Source organism: Periophthalmus magnuspinnatus, chromosome 8, assembly GCF_009829125.3.
Source record: "Periophthalmus magnuspinnatus isolate fPerMag1 chromosome 8, fPerMag1.2.pri, whole genome shotgun sequence".
Lineage (NCBI taxonomy): Eukaryota > Metazoa > Chordata > Actinopteri > Gobiiformes > Gobiidae > Periophthalmus > Periophthalmus magnuspinnatus.
Genome location: NC_047133.1, coordinates 15,517,055 through 15,537,318, shown reverse-complemented (window position 1 = coordinate 15,537,318; position 20,264 = coordinate 15,517,055). Strand labels below are relative to the sequence as shown.

At 43.1% G+C, this 20,264-nt stretch overlaps 1 protein-coding gene and 3 non-coding genes across 5 annotated transcripts in view; 1 reads left to right on the top strand and 3 right to left on the bottom strand.

The window, feature by feature from the left end:
• cacnb1 (calcium channel, voltage-dependent, beta 1 subunit) overlaps positions 1-20,264 on the top strand; it is a 57,066-nt gene that overhangs the window by 10,487 nt on the left and 26,315 nt on the right. Inside the window, exon 2 of one of the 2 annotated variants that reach the window (XM_033971463.2) lies at positions 5,094-5,180. In XM_033971463.2, coding sequence (XP_033827354.1) covers positions 5,094-5,180 — 87 coding nt within the window. Of the gene's footprint in view, positions 1-5,093; positions 5,181-15,818; positions 15,887-20,264 lie in introns of those variants that run through there. The other variant, XM_055223633.1, reaches the window with a different exon arrangement.
• On the bottom strand, positions 1,559-1,630 carry trnac-gca (transfer RNA cysteine (anticodon GCA)). The gene has a single exon. It is a non-coding gene; the product is annotated as a tRNA-Cys (tRNA).
• On the bottom strand, positions 3,522-3,593 carry trnac-gca (transfer RNA cysteine (anticodon GCA)). Its single transcript has one exon. It is a non-coding gene; the product is annotated as a tRNA-Cys (tRNA).
• trnac-gca (transfer RNA cysteine (anticodon GCA)) lies at positions 5,449-5,520 on the bottom strand. Its single transcript has one exon. It is a non-coding gene; the product is annotated as a tRNA-Cys (tRNA).

Genomic DNA, 20,264 nt, shown 5'->3' with positions numbered 1-20,264 from the left:
TTTCTTGCCATGGCTTCGGGTAAGCGTGTGGGTGAACTGCAGGCTCTGTCTGTCAATGAGTCCTGCTGTAGGTGGCATGCTGATGGCTCAGGTTTAACTCTCTGGCCTAATGTCTTTTTCCTCCCTAAGGTGTTATCTTCTACAGGTAATGCCCAACCGCTCCAGTTGGCAAGGTTTGGCACGGAATCTATCACAGAACCTTTATGCCTTGTTCGCTCATTGGAGGATTACATACAGGTTACAGCATTTATGCGACGGTCGGAAAATCTGTTTGTGTTATACCGGTCCACGTAAGGGTCGGGCTCTTTCTACACAGCGCCTGTCTCGGTGGGTTGTAGAGACCATTAAACATGCTTATGCCTTACAGCAGTGGCTGATGCCCGAAGGTGTGAGATGCCATTCCACCAGAGGCCTTTCTACCTCCTGGGCTGCTATGCATGGAGTTCCCCTGAATGTGATCTGTGCTGCAGCCTCTTGGACCTCACCCTCCACATTTGCCAGATTTTACTGGGTGAATGTAGCGGTCCCCCATCCTCTGGATGGAGTGCTATGCGAGCATCATGCTTTGCTATGAGGTAGGTTTTGCTTGACGTGGTTTGTGGATTCCTCGTGACCATGTTGTTACAAGTCATCCAGTGCTTGAAGCACCGCCTCTGGCGGTCAGAAGGGACGAAATAGAACAAAAGTGTAAGTAACTACAGTTCTATGAATGCCGGATGACCGCAAGAGGTCTCTGTCCCTCGGAATCCTCTTGCCCTCGCAAGAATGTTAAGGGACTGTGCTTCCGGAGTCACGTGACTATATAGCCTCACGTGGGTCACCGGAAGGTCATAGGTGAATTTGTTGTTATTAAATCTTGAACTGCGCATGTGCAAGAGTGATCATTCAGTGCTTGATGCACCGCCTCTGACTTAAAACATATATAATAATTTTAGAAAATAAAGCTGACTACTTCGCAGATTTTACTTATTGCAGGAACATAACTGCCATGATAAACAAGGGACCACTGTACTAATATTACTATGAAATATTGGCAAAAGTCATAGTATTGATATCGGTATCTGAGCTGAAAGTGCTGGATCGGTGCTTCAGTGTCATTTATTATTTAAACTGCTTTGAGTCTGTTTTAAATGTACTGTAAAAGAGCAGAGAAGTGACTTTCAGTTTCATGTTGGTGATGAGTCTCACAGGACCTGTGTGCTTGTGTGTGTGATCTGTGTTTGTGTTTGGACAGTGTTTATCCAGAGGCAGGTGCGGTTCATTGGGTTGTGTTTGTTTAAAGCTCCTCCTGACTCTGGCTCCGGTGTGTGTGACACACAAACACTCACACACACACACTGTAAGAGCTGTGTTTTATATTTTTTGTTCACTGATTCTGTGCAGTTCAAAGCCACTACTACAGATCAAGTACCTCCATATGTTCACTTTCATTTAGAAAAGCAACTGTACTCTGCAGTCAAACGCTCTACAGCTGACTTCAGTGTCACTGCGTTTACACAGTTACTGTCCCACAAACAGCTGATATAACACAGCCTCAGATAAACGTTTGCTTAAAAACAGGGGGCATCCGGATTTGAACCGGAGACCTCTTGATCTGCAGTCAAATGCTCTACCACTGAGCTATACCCCCAGACTACCAACAGCAGCGTTAGCTTAGGTCAGGTCTTGCCAGGGTCACATAGAGCTGTTTAATGTGAGTTTCAAAGTAATTGCAAATAACTGTACTCTGTACTGTATTTTATATTGGAAAAATAATCAAAATTTTACCCACATTTTGCCCCAAAAACATTGCCAGAGCTCATTGTCCCTTGGTTCCTCTGGAGTCTACACAGTATACAGTATACCATATAGATGGATGGACTCATCTATATGGTATATAGACTCGCCTTTGTAAATGACTTGAATATTTGAAATATGACATGTTTTTATCTTATATTGCTTCACAAATGTTAATCCTGATCGTTTCACACACATCTGTGTTTGAGCTGTTTCCGTTTGACCAGCCCCTGGTCTGGCGGTGTGCGTGCAGCGTGTGGGTCAGCTCTGACTGCAGGACAAGTGTTCAGTTTAAACATACAGTGGGGATTTAGTCAGCCACCAATTGTGTACGTTCTCTCACTTAAAACATATGAGAGACACCTGTAATTTTCATCATAGGTACACTTCAACTAAGAGATTAAAATGATGAGAAAAAAACCCTGAAATCACATAGTCTGATTTTTAAATAATTTACTTGCAAATTATGGTGGAAAATAAGTAGTTGGTCAGTAAAATAAGTTCATCTCACTACTTTGTTATATACCCTTTGTTGGCAATGACAGAGGTCAAATGTTTTCTGTAAGTCTCTACGAGGTTTTCACACACTGTTGCTGGTAGTTTGGCCCATTCCTCCATGCAGATCTTCTCTAGAGCAGTGATGTTTTGGGGCTATCGCTGGGCAACACGGACTTTCAACTCCCTCCAAAGAGTTTCTATGGGGTTGAGATCTGGAGACTGACTAGACCATTCCAGGACCTTGAAATGCTTCTTTACGATGCCACTCCTTCATTGCCCAGGCGGTGTGTTCGGGATCATTGTCATGCTGAAAGACCCAGCTATGTTTCATCTTCAATGCCCTTGCTTGCATGGCCCCATTCATTCTTTCCTTTACACGGATCAATCGTCCTGGTCCCTTTGCAGCAAAACAGCCCCAAAGCATGATGTTTCCACCCCCATGCTTCACAGTAGATATGGTGTTCTTTAGATGCAACTCAGCATTCTTTCTCCTCCAAACACAACAAGTTGAGTTTTTTACCAAAAAGTTCCATTTTGGTTTCATCTGACCATATGACACTTCTGGATCTTCCAGATGCTCTCTAGAAAACTTCAGACGGGCCTGGACGTGTACTCACTTAAGCAGGGGGACACGTCTGGCACAGCAGGATTTGAGTCCCTGGTGGTGTAGTGTGTTACTGATGGTAGCCTTTGTTACTTTGGTCCCAGCTCTCTGCAGATCAGTCACTAGCTCCCCTCATGTGGTTCTGGGATTTTTGCTCACCGTTCTTGTGATCATTTTGACACCACGGGGTGAGATCTTGCTTGGAGCCCCAGATCAAGGGAGATTGTCAGTGGTCTTGTATGTCTTCCATTTTCTAATAATTGCTCCCGCAGTTTATTTCTTCACACCAAGCTGTTTACCTATTGCAGATTCAGTCTTCCCAGGCTGGTGCCTCTTAAAGAAGAAGTGACGGGTCTGTGAGAGCCAAAAATCTTGCTAGTTTGTAGGTGACCAAATACTTATTTTACAGAGGAATTTACCAATGAATTCATTAAAAATTTTACAGTGTGATCTCCTGAGTTATTTCACCCCATTCTGTCTCTCATAGTTATCTTATATCTTTATAAAGTGGGAGAACTTGCAGAATTGGTTGTTGAATAAATACTTTTTTGCCCCACTGTATTTAATGCTCTTATCAAACAGCTGACTACAGAATCTCTGCGTTTACAAACGGCTGATGCAACACAGGCTTAAAAACACTGGCAGGGGGCATCCGGATTTGAACCGGAGACCTCTTGATCTGCAGTCAAATGCTCTACCACTGAGCTATACCCCCAGGTTATTGACAGTGTACTTAGATTAGCTCCAGTGTTGTCAGGGTGACATAGCGGTATTTAACATGAGTTTAAAACAACCCGTCTTATTCTGACTCATGTTTAATGTTTGAGTTTGTGTTGTGTTTCTCGGCTCTGGGTTCTATTAAGTCTTTGTTTGAATTTGACAGTTTTTAAAAGTGTGCTGAGTTCTGATTGACAGGAGAGACGTAATAATGTGTAGTTTGAGATTTTCTGTTTTGATACGATATTAAAGATGCACTTTGTAAATTTTGTGGTGAAGGATAACAGTGTGATGTCATGATTTACAACCAGGAAGTCCAATTTTAAAGATATAATAATAATTTTTTAAATTATATATATATATATATACATATTTATTTTTTTATTTTTTTATTTTTTTTTAGCAAAATCTTAAATAAAATGAAAAAAATGTGCTGAGTGTGATGTGCAGCTATCCACATGGCGACGTCAGCTCCCATTGGACACTGCAGTTTTCTAACGAGGAAGTCAGTGGAGTTCTTTTAGATGAATATCATGATTAAAATGTGTAAATTATAACAAAATCATCCGCAGGGGTCACAGATGAGAACCATAGAGGCACATGGACTATTTGAGCCACTTCCCTCTGGCAGGAGGCTACGGTCCATTAGGACCAGAACCTCTCATCATAAGAACAGTTTCTTCCCCTCTGCTGTTTGTCTCATGAACACTTTATAATATTTGCACAAAATTGGACACTTTATAACACCGGTCATTTTAATAAGTCATGTTTGCACTGTTGTTCTGATGCTGCTGTTGTATATATTTTCTACCTTTTAAGTATTTTATTAGATTTTTTAAACATATCTTTTAACTTCGTGCATGCCCTTATTTGTATTTGTATTTAGTTGCTTTATGTTTCACTTTATCACCGAAGTAAGTTCCTAGTTTGTGAACTGTGTTCACAAACGATGGCAATAAATGGATTCTGATTCTGATTCTGACATGTTTAAAGTGTCTGTCACCTTTACCCATGATCCTCTTCTGCCTCCATCAAAAGCAGAACCTGTTTTTTCCCACCAAGCATAAACACAGCAGAGTCTTTCCTGATTGCAAGCTAATGTGATTAGGCGGCATTGCGTAACCATAGCGACGCGGGCGGTGGGCTGATGGGTAATTTGATGTGTGCCCAGGTCTCGGCCCGGATATACCAGTCACCAGGGCTCGGCCAATCAGATTACAGAGCCTCAGTTTGCATCAAAACATGAGAAATGACCAGGAACAAACGTGATTATAGTCAGTGGGCCATAGACAGGAAGTGCGGCCGGGGGGACTTCCTGTCGTACGATTATCTGGATCTGATCAGAGATGGACTAATGTCTCAGGAGGACACAGTGTTTCTGCTAGCTGTCATAAATAGCAATAGCAATTAGCAAAAGAGACTCTCTGAGTAACTTATATCTGGAAACTTGTGAAATCTGAATGGACTCAGATGTATAACTTTGTTTGTTTGTCGTCAGGGTAAATACGCCAAGAGGAAGAGCCGATTCAAGCGCTCGGACGGAAGCACGTCGTCCGACACCACGTCCAACAGCTTTGTCCGACAGGTAAGAGACATTTTCTCACACTTCCTCAAAACACAGTGATAAAACAAGGCATGTACTGATACAATACTAGTATCGATATCAGTGTCGATATGGAACATTTTGATGGATGTGTCTCTTAAATCTGCCCTCTCCAAACTGACGTACACGCCCACTGTGAAGTACGCACTTCCTTCTCTAGTTTTATTTTCTTAGTCGATGATGCTTGTAGGTTTCGGCAGCGTCGTGTCGTCAATTTGGTACGGTAACAGTTTGAGGTTTTTAAAAACTTAGGGGGCATCCGGATTTGAACCGGAGACCTCTTGATCTGCAGTCAAATGCTCTACCACTGAGCTATACCCCCAGACTATTGGCTGTAGTGTTAGCTTAGCTCAGCTCCTGTCAGGGCCACATAGAGGTGTTTAACATGAGTTTTATAATAAACCCGTTTTTTTTCTCATGTTGAATGTTTGAGTTTGCGTCGTGTCTCTTGGTTCTGTTTAGTCTTTGTTTGAATTTGACAGTTTTAAGAGTGTGCTCAGCTTTGATTGACAGGAGAGAATGTGTAGTTTGCTGAAAATGATTAAAAAGACCTCCCTTTATGTTTTGATACCATATTAAAGATGCACTGTGTAATTTTTGTGGTGAAGGGTTACAGTAACAGTGTGATGTCATCATTTACAACCAGGAAGTATAATTTTAAACAAAAAAAAAATGGCTAAACTGGAGGAAAAATGTATTTTTTTTAGCAAAATCTTAAATATAATGAAAAAAATGTGCTGCTTTAGTGTGATCCGCAGCTATCCATAGGGGCGCCGACAGCAAGCGGTGCTTTGCTGTGATGATGTTTAAGGTGACGTCAGCTCCCATTGAGTGTAAATAAGAGTAAATAAGAAAACAGTCAATTAAAGATTACTCAGACATGAATCACTCCAAATGCAACTTCAAGGGCTTAATGGGAAGAAACGACTAAAACATGGTTAAAGGCTAACGCTAGCATCTTTACACCATAACGCTTTATGATCGCTCTATTTGCAGCTTGAGCTAAAGCGGCTTGCGTTAGCACCCTTACACCATAATGCTTTATTCAGCTCAAGCTAAAGCGGCTAACGCTAACACCTTTACACTGTAACGCTTTATGATCACTCTGTTAGCAGCTCTTTACTCTGTTTATTTCAGTGTTTTCTTCATAATAAGAATGTGTGTGAAACCAGAGCTTCTATCTGCTTCATTCAGTCGTGTTGTGTCCAGTTAAAGACCTGTCTCTGTCCACTACTGTTTTTATGACTCACCAAGTGCATTGTGGTTTATATTGACTGCTCTAATGACCAGCGCTGGACACTACTTTTCAAGGTGCATTGTGGGGCATTTTGAGTGCACTGCTTTTCCACCAACTGGACATTTGGACAGCACTATAAATATGTGAACCTAAATAGTGCCCCCTGTAGGAAGAGTGTGGACAATTGGTTTGTTCAGTTCTGGTGAGATAACTGGTGGATTAGATATAAGGCAGTGTCTAGTAGTAATCTGAGGATGAGCTGCCAAATGTCTTCACTCTAATACTTTTGTCCAGTTACAGAATATAATTTTCTTTTACTGTGTTTTCTGGACATGTTTTCCCCATGTTTTTCTTGTATTTGCCTCATACGTGCCTCGTGTTTTTCTTGTGCTTTCCTCGCATTTGTCTTCTGTTTGTCTCCTGTTTTCCTCATTTTTCTTGTGTTTTCCTCGTATTTGCCTTGTGGTTTTCTTGTGTTTTCCTCATGTGTTCCTCATGTTTTCCTCATTTTTTTCTCGCGTTTGCCTTGTCTTTTCCTCATGTTTGGTCTGTACCTGCTCCACAGTCGTATCACACTCTGCTCTGCGTTCCTACTCTGACATTTCCAAAGCCAAACGGTGTCACGTTCAAATGTGTCCCCCCCTTTTCCCATCTGACCTCTTCATTTATGAGAGGAAATGATTTGCCCTTTGTCTGTATGGAGTAGAACAGTGGAACATACTGGTTGTTGCTCCACAAGGGGCGCCATCGTCTCCTGGGGTTTGCAAAGGTCAGATCACCGTCTGCGTTGGCCGTGGCTTTAGGTTGGGTCAGCTCATATAGACGTCGATACGAGGACTTTTAATCCAGGATCTCATGATTGTCTCTGTCTGAAAACTGGCCGCACTAGAACTGAAAGCACCATACACACAAAAACGCGCACACACACACGTTCTGTTTAGGGCAAAGTAAAACTATGGAAAGGTCCTGATAAAAGGACAGGTGTGGAGCCTGTGATTTGACCCGAGCCTCAGCAGTGAGAGGAGGAGAGGGGCGGAGTCAGGTGTGGAGTCAGGGGCTGTGGGGGCACTAACATTTAGACAAGTTAAAGATGTAACATATCATGGCTCTAAAGTTGATCAGAATACAAGGAAAAACTTATGATTTATTAAACTTCCCCTGAGCCTCCTGACCAACCCTGACCTCCCTGACCCTCCTGACCAATACTGACCTTCCTGACCAACCTTGATCCTCCCTGACCCCCCGACCTTCTGACCAACACTGACCCCACTGACCCCCCCGACATTCTGACCAACACTGGCCCCCCGACCTCCTGACCCCCCCGACCCTCCTTAACCAGCCCTGATCCCCCTGATTCTCCTGACCCTTCCTGACTCCTCATTTTTGCATGTTTACAATGTAGCTTGACTTAGTAACAGGCTCTGGTAACAACACAAGACCAGACTCCATTACGAGTCAGGCCTGTGAACCGGCTACAGGTGTGTCTCAGATGAATCACCTGATCAGTCCAAATGTCTTTTATATCATTGTCCTTATGTTCAGACTGAGTTCAGTCAGGAACAGTGTTAGTAAAACTAAAAACTGTATTTCGATGCTAAGGAACAGACTCGATACTCGATACCACAGCGATAATAAAAAAAACACTCTTCCTTTACAATATACTGTGATTTTTCAACATTAAATGGTAGAACTTCCTTTTATATTCCCTTGTGGTCTAAACTCGGACTAAACCAGAGCCAATGTAATCTGTTTAATCCCTCAGTGTCCAGTACGTTCCATAGTGGTCGATGGTCCTGTTTAGTCCTGGTTTAGTCCTGGTTTAATCCTGGTTTAATCCTGCTTTAGTCCTGGTTTAGTGTCCATTCAGTGGTTTAGTCCTGGTTTAGTCCCCGTTCAGTCCTGGTTTAGTCTTGGTTTAGTCCAGTAGGTTCATAGTGGTCCATGGGTCTGTACTAGTCTCTGTGTCTTACATTTGTTCAGATTCAGCTCAACATCATTATAAACAGATTCAGGAAAGGTTCATTTCTGTCAGTGGGATTTTTTTAGTATATCGATACCTGTGAAAAATAATTATCTAGTCTTGATACTAGCTTTAGTATTGATGAGTCTCTGGTTTTCGATATCTGCCCCGGTGACAGTCTCTGGTTTTCGATATCTGCCCCGGTGACAGTCTCTGGTTTTCGATATCTGCCCCGGTGACAGTGCCTCCTGCTGTCTCTCACAGATATATAAAGCCTGTTGTGTTATCGGCTGCGTCTCACACACCCACACACCAAACCGAGCCAACACCGGAGCTCTGCTGGGTACACCACACATTCGCTCGCCCCGGTTTCCAAGGCAACGCGGGTGCACACACAGGAGCAAGCCAGAGCAACGTGGGAAGGAGCAAAAGAGCGAGAGAGAAGAGGCCCCTCCGGTTGGAACATGCGGCGGTGGCGAGTGCGTGCGGCCTACGCGTTTCAGAGATGTGGGTTTTGAGTTCAACAGAAAAACTCTTTCACCAGGTCTATCACTCCATCTTTGCCTTTCACTCTCAGGCGTTTTCTATCTCTCTCTCACTTCCCCTTCTCTCTTTCTCTCTGTTTTCCCCCCTCTCTCCACTTTGATTTTCCTCTCTCCCTCTATACATATTCACATGTATATGTGTACACACATATACACTCACCTAAAGGATTATTAGGAACACCATACTAATATGGTGTTTGACCCCCTTTCGCCTTCAGAACTGCCTTAATTCTACGTGGCATTGATTCAACAAGGTGCTGATTCATTCTTTAGAAATGTTGGCCCATATTGATAGGAGCATCTCGCAGTTGATGGAGATTTGTGGGATGCACATCCAGGGCACGAAGCTCCCGTTCCACCACATCCCAAAGATGCTCTATCGGGTTGAGATCTGGTGACTGTGGGGGCCATTGTAGTACAGTCAACTCATTGTCATGTTCAAGAAACCAATTTGAAATGTTTCGAGCTTTATGACATGGTGCATTATCCTGCTGGAAGTAGCCATCAGAGGATGGGTACATGGTGGTCATGAAGGGATGGACATGGTCAGAAACAATGTTCAGGTAGCCCGTGGCATTTAAACGATGCCCAATTGGCACTAAGGGACCTAAAGTGTGCCAAGAAAACACCCCAGACACCATTACACCACCACCACCAGCCTGCACAGTGGTAACAAGACATGATGGATCTATGTTCTCATTCTGTTTACGCCAAATTCTGACTCTACCATTTGAATGTCTCAACAGAAATCGAGACTCATCTGACCAGGCAACATTTTCCAGGCTTCAACTGTCCAATTTTTGTGAGCTTGTGCAAATTGTAGCCTCTTTTTCCTATTTGTAGTGGAGATGAGTGGTACCCGTTGGGGTCTTCTGCTGTTGTAGCCCATCCACCTCAAGGTTGTGCGTGTTGTGGCTTCACAAATGCTTTGCTGCATTCCTCGGTTGTAACGAGTGGTTATTTCAGTCAACGTTGCTCTTCTATCAGCTTGAATCACTCGACCCATTCTCCCCTGACCTCTGGATGTTTTTCCCTTTTCACACCATTCTTTGTAAACCCTAGAAATGGTTGTGCGTGAAAATCCCAGTAACTGAGAAGATTGTGAAATACTCAGACTGGCCCATCTGGGACCAACAACCATGCCAAGCTCAAAATTGCTTAAATCACCTTTCTTTCCAATTCTGACATTCAGTTTGGAGTTCAGGAGATTGTCTTGACCAGGACCACACCCCTAAATGCATTGAAGCAACTGCCATGTGATTGGTTGATTAGATAATTGCATTAAGGAGAAATTGAACAGGTGTTCCTAATAATCCTTTGAGTGTAGATGTATATGTATTTTTTACATACATATATACAGTGGGGCAAAAAAGTATTTAGTCTCCCACTTAAAAAGATGAGAAAGGCCTGTAATTTTCATCATAGGTACACTTCAACTATGAGAGACAAAATGAGGAAAAAAAAATCACACTGTCTTATTTTTAAAGAATTTATTTGTAAATTATGGTGGTACCAGAAACTTCTATTTTGGTTTCATCTAACAATATGACATTCTCTGGCAAACTTCAGACGAGCCTGGACATGTTTTGGCACAGCAGGAGTCCCTGGTGGTGTAGTGTGTTACTGATGGGAGCCTTTGTTACTTTGGTCCCAGCTCTCTGCAGGTCAGTCACTAGCTCCCCTCATGTGGTTCTGGGATTTTTGCTCACCGTTCTTGTGATCATTTTGACACCACGGGGTGAGATCTTGCTTGGAGCCCCAGATCGAGGGAGATTATCAGTGGTCTTCCATTTTCTAATAATTGCTCCCACAGTGGATTTCTTCACACCAAGCTGTTTACCTATTGCAGATTCAGTCTTCCCTGGTGCAGGTCTACAATTTTGTTTGTGGTGTCGTTAGACAGCTCTTTGGTCTTGGCCATAGTGGAGGTTGGAGTCTGACTGTTTGAGGTTGTGGACAGGTGTCTTTTATACTGATAACGAGTTCAAACAGGTGTCATTAATACAGGTAACGAGTGGAGGACAGAGGAGCCTCTTAAAGAAGAAGTGACAGGTCTGTGAGAGCCAGAAATCTTGCTTGTTTGTAGGTGACCAAATACTTATTTTACCAAAGAATTTACCAATTAATTCATTAAAAATCCTACAGTGTGATTTCCTGGATTTTTTCCCTCCATTCTGTCTCTCATAGTTGAAGTGAACGTATGATGAAAATGACAGGCCTCTCATCTTTTAAGTGGAAGAACTTGCACAATTGGTGGTTGACTAAATACTTTTTTGCCCCACTGTATATTATATGTATATGTATCTGTACCTACCTCTTTCCTTCCCTCCACTCTTTCTCTCCCCATAATCCCTCTCTCCTTTTCTTTCTCCCCCCTTCTCTACATCCCTCTCTCTCCATCCCTCTCCGTCCTCTCTTTCCTTTCTCCATCCCTCTCTTCTGTCCCGCTCTGCATCATTCTCTCCATCCAACCCCCGCTCTCCATCCCTCTCCTCTCTCCTCTCCCTCTCCCCTGCTCTCTCTCCAGCCCTTTCCTCTCTCTTCTCCCTCTCTACCCTCTCTACTCTCTCTCCATCCCTCTCTCCTCTCCTTTTTCTGTGGAGGTGTGATAAGAGATGGAGGTTGTGTTCTGTGGAACATGTGTCTCTTGTGTGTCACATGTTGAAGCTGCAGCTGCAGCAGCAAAACAGCAACAAAGAGTCATGTGAGCGGCGCCGAGGTCATGTGAGCGACGCCAAAACAGCAACAAAGAGTCATGTGAGCGGCGCCGAGGTCACGTGAGCGGCGCCAAAACAGCAACAAAGAGTTATGTGAGCGGCGCCGAGGTCACGTGAGCGACGCCAAAACAGCAACAAAGAGTCATGTGAGCGGCGCCGAGGTCACGTGAGCGACGCCAAAACAGCAACAAAGAGTCATGTGAGCAACGCCGACATCACGTAATTCACGCAATTTGAGGACTTCAGGGATCGGCCTCCTGCTGGTGCCCAGAGTCAGGACTAAACATGGGGAATCGGCGTTTAAGTTTTATGCAGCTAAAACTTGGAACAGTCTTCCTGAAGATGTGAGACAGGCCTCGACTTTGACAATGTTTAAATCCAGGCTCAAAACGGTTCTGTTTAGCTGTGCATATGACTGAAAGGTTTTTATTCTGCAGTCTTCTCTTTTAATGTTAATTTTATGATGATTATTTGTGATTATTTATGTTTTGATTTGTGTGATTTTAATGTCTTTCTTATTCTGTAAAGCACTTTGAATTACCTTGTGTACGAATTGTGCTATACAAATAAACTTGCCTTGCCTTGCCTTGCCACGTGAGCGACGCCAAAACAGCAACAAAGAGTCATGTGAGCGACACCAAGGTCACGTGAGCGACGCCAAAACAGTAACAGAGTCATGTGAGCGACGCCGAGGTCACCTGAGCGACGCCAAAACAGCAACAAAGAATCATGTGAGCGACACAGAGGTCGCGTGAGCAACACCAAAACAGCAACAGAGACATGTGAGCGACATCGAGGTCACGTGAGCGACATCGAGGTCACATGAGCAACGCCAAAACAGCAACAAAGAGTCATGTGAGTGACGCCGAGGTCACCTGAGCAACGCCAAAACAGCAACAAAGAGTCATGTGAATGACACCAAGGTCATGTTATTAAACCAGCCCTGTTGATTGTCTATGGTTCTCATCTCTGACCCTGTGGATCATTATGTTATAATTTACACATTTTAAATCACAATATTCATTTAAAACCACTTAATAAAAGAAACAAGTCCACTGACTTCCACGTTAAAAAACTGCGTTGCCCACTGGGAGCTGACGTCGCTGTAAACATTTTCACAAAGTGCCGCATGCTGTCAGCGTCCTGTATGGATAGCTGCACATCACACTAGAGCAGCACTTTTTTTTTCATTTGTACCAAAATGACGACGCGATGCTGCCGAATCCTACGAGTATCATCAATTAAGAAAATAAAACTGAAGAAGGAAGTGCGTACGTCACAGTGGGCGTGTATATTGCAGTGGGTGTGTCACAGTGGGCATGTACATCACAGTGGCCGTGTCGAACCCGGATATCGACTGAACCGATATTTGGAAGCTCATACAAGGATCGGTTCATCTCTCTTTGTGACAGTGACGATGCCTTGAATCCTGAGTCATGTCATGGTCAGTCTTGTTTTTTGTTTTGTTTTTTTTTGTCTTGTCACATTCCGTTTTTATCAAATAGTATGCATATCAAGTTTAAAATTTTCATGGCCCGTCACATTCAGACTGGCTCAGACATTGACTCATTGGAAAAGAAGGAGCTCATTAGTCACCTGTGGTTTACAAATAAAATCACATTTCTCTTAGATTAACAGAGTTTAGGCTTTGCTCAGTGATTCTGCAGAAACCTGTGATAATTGCTTTGATTATTTTTACTGACAGGACAGACCATGCCTGTCCCTGATTGGCTAATCCACAACAGTCCACAATCAAAAACAGCAAGATTCATCGGTGACCAGACTTGGTGACCCATCTTCATAAAGTACTGGAGAAGTGAATGTTGTGGATCCCAGGTGATGACCACACGGTTAGAGGGTCTGCCATTGTGTAATAGCTTTGCTTGGAAAGTTTCACAGTGTGGCATCAAACATCTGCTGTGTTTTAATGATAATGCATTCCATTTATGGACTCCACTCCATAGTCGCTACCACCATGAAAGCTGTCTGCAGCCGTCTGCAGCTGTCTGCCAGTCTGGAGGTGTCTGCCAGTCTGGAGGTGTCTGCCAGTCTGCAGGCATCTGCTGCCTAGGGATGAGACAATATTAAAATTTAGACTCACGATTATTGTGACCACAATAATGGTGAATAACGATATTGTCACAATAATTATTAAACCAAGAAAGTATAATTTCCTCATACGTGGACACCAGGACCTTGTAGAGAAAAAAATTGTATTCTGTCCTTGACTTCTTAAAATGGATGCCAGGTCTTAGGAGGTTATAGGTATTCAGATTACTTAATGGTTGTTAGCTAGCAAGCTGTGCAGTCAGCTGTGCAAAATGCTGTTCAGCTAAACCTAAAGTAGCAATAGCAAAGTCGACACAAACACAGATTCATACAAATACAAACTACATTCAATAGTTTATTTCACATGGTATGTTACTTACGATGGATATTTTCAGCTCAAGTTTGTCAAGTGATGCAGGATGGTTCTCTCGTAAATGTGCATGTAAGTTCCTCGTGTTTGTCCTCGGAGCCGTATCTTTTTTTTCGCAGGCTCTGCAGATTGGTGGCTCATCTTGTTGGTCTTGTTTTTCAAATCCATAATAATTCCACACATCAAACTTCACCTTCTTGAGTGGAGGATATAAATGTGTGCGGTCACTGGGATCCAGATCCACTGCCCACTAGTCATGATGAGGACTGAGGTGAACCATTCCGAATTCAGAATAGGCACAGAAGCTAACAAGTTTCATTGCTATGATAGAAGGCCCCCTTGTGGACAAACACCAGAACTAACATCTAAACATTGTATTGAAACCGGAAATATGAGGCAGTCTGGTGATGTAAAGACGATTATAATTGTGTGCAATGATCACGATTATTAATAAATGCAACAAATGACTAATTGAGGACCTTTTTTTTATTGTGATTAACAATATTATCATATATCATCCCATCCCTACTGCTGCCATTGTGCAGGCGTCCGCCAGTCTGCAAGTGTCTGCCAGTCAGCAGGAGATGTGGAGCCAAGAGGAGGCCTTAGAAAAAGCTACAAGTCTGGCTCTGAAGAGGTTGAAGGACCAAATGGGAACCACCAGACCCCTGGAGCAAACAGCAGAGACAAAAAGCCAAGAACACCTTATGTTTGGTGGTCCAGTGCTACTTCTCTGCTCTGCTGTGAGCCAGCTGACCCCTCTCATATACCCCCACCACTCTGTGACAAGGCGCCCCCTAGTGGACTTTCCTCTAACATGGCAGAGCACAAACCCCCTCACCGTACTTTGACAGGGTGCCCCCTAGTGGACTGACCCCTCTCACATACCCCCCACCACTCTGTGAAAAGGCGCCCCCTAGTGGACTAATCCCTCCCACATACCTCCCCCCGCCCCTCTGTGACAGGGCGCCCTCTGGTGGACGTGACACCAGCTCTTCCGTCTAACTCACTACACATATCTCTGCACCAATCCAGCTTTTTCAGTTCCAATTCTGACTCAGCTACAGCTATGGGCATCTATAAATACAAATAAATGACACATGATTCATTCTAAAACTCTATTTTATGTATAGAACACATTTTTGTGCTCTGTTCAGTTGAATTTCGGAGGATGAATTATTTAGAAAGTCATTTATGATGCTGCTGAAAATGTGTCAGGTCAAATGCCAACGTCTGATTCACAAATCAAACACAGTCTAAGGACTGTTCCATATGTGTAAGGCCCGTCCCTTATGTGTGTGTCTGTATGTGTCAGAACGATCGGCACAGATGCATCACACAGTTATCGTGATCATAACAGTAGATGGGTGGGTCTTGTCTGGCCTCGTTCACGTCACTCTTTGGGCCTTTGAATATCTGACAGATACCAAACATCCTACTTGTCCCTCTCTCTCTACACCCGCCAAGGCTAAATATATTTACCCAGTTTGCAAATGTAGCACAAGTCTTGCAACCCGACCCCCTCTCCCCTGTCCCTCTCGTTCTACCTCCCTCCTCACTGGGTTCACGTTCCCCCCCGTCCCTCGAGTGTGTATGGGGTGGGGGGGTGGGAGGTTACAGCCGCTTCTGTTCTCTCACTTGTGTTGCCAGGCTTCCTACATAGACACAAATGCTATTGGGACTACTACACAACACAACGACTGCCCCACAGTGTGGTTAAGTGTAAGTTGTCCGTTTGGTTTGTGGTGGATTGTGAGTGAGGGGCAAACTGACCATGGAGCGGAATGACAGGACTCACCGGCCCATTGTGGTGAGAAAACTTTAAATACTTTTATCCAAACTTATGCCATTGTTTTGGAGATTTTGCTTGAGTTTCGAGACGTATACAGGGATTTTAAGTTGTTGCTGATAGCTAAAGTGCGCATAGCTAGCGGCCCCTCTCCTTCCCCCCATTCTTGTAAAGTGGATTTGAAACTGCCAGTCCATTTTGGGCCGGGCCACAGCTGCGAGGGAAATGTGCTGTGTTTTAATTAGACCAGCAGCTCCACTCCTGGCTGCTATGGGCCTGGCCCAGGATAGGAGCTCTATGTGGTGGTTTTGGTCCTGCATGCTCCCCTAGGTCAGGCCTTGGGTCTATGATAGAACACGTATTTTTAAAAAATAGAAATAAAAAAAATTATATGTCAAGGTTTTTTTTAAGTTAAATCAGACCTATTCTGTGGACTTTTCAGAGCCGTTTGATGTAGTTCCCTTCACCAGTTACGTACCTGAAGTTGTATTTGGAATGATTTCTATCTTTATTAAGTTGTTTTAAAGTTAAAATTGTGATTTAAAATGTGTAAATCCTAGATCCTAATGTAGACTCGGTTCCGTCCTAGTTTAGTTCTGGTTCAGTCCTGGTTCAGCCCTGGTTCAGTCCTGGTTTAGACCTGGTTTACTCCTGGTTTAGACCTGGTTTAATCCTGGTTTAATCCTGGTTTAGACCTGGTTTAATCCTGGTTTAGTTGTGGTTTATTCCTGGTTTGGTCCTGGTTTTGTTCCAGATTTAGTCCACGTTTAGAACCCGTTTGGGTGTGGTGATTTGCTCGTGTGAATACAGACGTACATATCCAAGGCTTTAAAATAAATACATTTTCACAGATTAATTTCAAGTGGATTCAGTTTCTTTTTAAAGAGAAGGTATATCCCATGTTCTAATGCTGTTCCTCATCAAAAAACATGAAGAGCTGTTAGATGTCATCCATACATGTTTGAGTAACCTAGTGATCTCTCCCGGGTCCTATTCAAACCATCCTTACAGTTAGCAGTACGAGCCTGTACGAAGCTCCGCCGACAAGTGTACATTACCCATACTCCACACGACAATTCTCCATAAATCAAAATATTAGCTATAAACATGATACAAAACTGTACACAGCAACTTAACAAACCTGATGTGATGTGAAGTAGTTTCATTAGTGGGATGCAGCTGATTGTGCTGTGATAGTGCTCTGAAGGGGGAGCACAGAGAGCAAAGGGAGGAGAGACTCAGAGCATCAAAAACTAAAGTTAAACTTATAAAACATGTTAATACGTTTTCTGTGTAATCCCTTAGTCGTCCACTGTCTGATCTATAGTAAAAGCAAAAGTAAAATCTGTAACTGGACAAATCGTTGTAGGAATGAAGACGTTTTGCTGCTTATTCAAGCCTCTTCTTTGGTTCTGGTCAGATTAGTGCTGGGCACTGTCCTCCTAAGGGAGAGCTAACTACACTGTTGTTTACAGTTTCAGCCTTAATGGCCTACATTCAGCCGTTAATGGCCCTAATTACAACGCCATCCTCAGACCCAAAGCAAACAAAGGAAACAAAGAGAACAATAGTGCTAGCCAGTAGGGCCATTGTTTTGGGTGAATATAGCATTTTTAAAAGAATAAAAGGAAACGTGGTGATCTAAATAGATTGTGTGTTACAGTTAAATTACACAGTTACACTTTAAATGCAAAGTCTTTATCTGGTTGTGAACCGAATAAGACTTAACCATGTGACTCTTGCACAACATTTTAAGATCAAATGTCCATAAGCCCCTGTTTGATTGTGTTTCTTTGTTTTTGTTTGTTTGTTTGTTTGTCTGTCTGTTTGTTTTTGTTTGCTTGTGTGTCTGTTTTTGTTCGTGTCTGTCTGTCTGTCTGTATGTTTGTCTGTTTATTTATTTTTGTTTGTCTGTTTGTTTTTGTTTGTGTCTGTCTGTTTGTTTGTGCCTGTATGTGTCTGTGTTTGTTTGTTTTTGTTTGCTTGTGTGTCTGTTTGTTTACTTGTTTACTTCACCTCATTCGTCTCTGTCCTGCCGTCTGTGTAAAAGCGCAGCGTCTCCATAAAGTGCGTCTTGTCTGTCTGTCTGTTTGTTTTTGTTTGTCTCTTTGTTTGTTTGTGTTTGTTTACTTGTTTACTTTGCCACATTCGTCTCTGTCCCATCGTCTTTGTAAAAACACTGTGTCTTCTTAAAGTGCATCTTTCAGACCAGGTCAGTCTAATCAACTCCATTTTGAATTATTGATCAGTTCCTTTTGTGAAATGATCAGAGGTGGAAGCTGTGACTCCACCTCTTTTCCTCTGGCCCCGTCTGTCGCATCATTGTGAAACAGAGGCTTTTAGATTTATTTTCTGACCAGTCTCCAAAGCAAAAGGACAAAGCCTCTCGTTAAACACACTTAAAGCAGAACTGTGGTACTTTCCTGGTGGAGACTCCAGTCCCAGTGTGTTGTTTTTAGACTGGTCTGAACCTCATGTGACCTCAGGAGATAACGGTTTTGTCTTGGTTAATGTTGTTGTTCACAGCTCCTGTACAAATAAAACTATACCACACCATACCATACATTTAATGCCATACTGTGGAACATTTCAAACTTAAACATCTCCATGGAGACAAGGCACTTATGCTGCGTTCCAGTTGTCGTCAGAAGTCGGATTTCTGACTTGTCCATGATGACTGGAACCCGCCCGCCTACTCGGAAACTCTGAGAATATTTCAGAGTCCAAGTTCAAATCCAAATTCGACATGGCGGCGCCCTACGTTTGGATAAACTTCAGTGTCCTGCTCTTCAAATACTTATGGTACTTTTGGTATTTTAGCTTCAGCTGCTTTCTGTCCCCCTTGCTCCTGTGACCTGTTTCTCCACTGAGCCTCTGCAGCTGTAAATGGGCTCTTATGCTAATGTTATGCAAATGTTATGCTAACGTTGCTAGCGCGTACACGTCTCGGCCTGTCACAATAATCACCATCAATTCATCGTTCAGTAAATAAGGATGGAACTATGTATTTCTCATGTTACATTTTCTTTGTGGAGAGATTTTGGTTGTTTTTGTTGTGATTTGATCAAATTTGAGCTGAGGGGGGATAAGTGTCTTAAGTGACATCAGACTTGGAGATTATGTCGTTCCAAGTCCGAGGGTGACTGGACAAACCTTTTATTATTTTCATAGTAATGATTTGATTGTTTTATATCTGCATATTCACACTATTATTAAGTATCTAAGGTCGGAGTGGCTCACCCGGTAGATCATTTGCCCGCTTACCGGAAGCTTCACAGTTCAATCCCCGCTCTGCTCTCATCATTATTGTTGTTGTGTCCTTGAGCAACACTCACTTAGTCCACTCATACAGTCTGTGGTTGCTATTAAGCCGACTTGGGTTGATCCTGTTCTAGTCCTGGTTCAGTCCTGGTTTAGCCCTTGTTTACCCTTGATTTAGACCTGGTTTAGACCCGGGTTTAGACCTGGTTTAAGTCCTGGTTTAGGCCTGGTTCAGTTCTGGTTTAGACCTCATATAATAGAAAGTAGTACCACTTAATGGTGAAATCACATTCTATTGTCTAAAGAAAGAAAGTTTTTTTATTATCATCGTGGTATCGGGATCAGTATCTAGTATCGAGTCTTTTCCTTAGTTTCGAAATCCAGTTTGAAATTTTAGTTTCTCGTAGGTGTCTGCACTCCTCCTTCTGTCCTCAGGTCTCAGCTCGGTGTTTCTCGTCTTGTGTTTCTATGGGAGTTCTGTTCTGTTAGTTTCTGTTCTGCGTTCCTCTTGTCGTTTGTTTCTGAGTTCTGGTACTTGGTTCTGCAGTCGTCTTGTTGTGTTTCTGTGGTTCTGGTTCTGCTTTTGGAGTTCTGTTTTGGTCCTGACTGGTTCTTGGTTCTGCTTGGCTCTTGTTGTTTTTATTGGAGTTCTGGTTCTTGGTTCTTCGTTCCTCTTGTTTCTGTTGGAGTTCTGGTTCTTGGTTCTGTGTTCCTCTTGTTGTTTGTATCTGATTTCTGGTTCTTGGTTCTGCGTTCCTCTTGTTGTTTCTGTTGCATTTCTGGTTCTTGATTTTGCATTCCTCTTGATGTTACTGTTGGAGTTATGGTTCTTGGTTCTGCGTTCCTCTTGTTGTTTGTATCTGAGTTCTGGTTCTTGGTTCTGCAGTTGTCTTGTTGTGTTTCTGTGGTTCTGCTTTTGGAGTTCCTTTTTGGTCCTGACTTGTTCTTGGTTCTGCGTTCCTCTAGTTGTTTCTGTTGGAGTTCTGGTTCTTGGTTCTGCGGTCCTGTTGTTGTTTGTATCTGAGTTCTGGTTCTTGGTTCCGCATTCCTCTAGTTTTTTCTGTTGGAGTTCTGGTTCTTAGCTCTTCATTCCTCGTGTTGTGTTCCTACGGGAGTTCTGGTTCTGGATTTGGAGTTC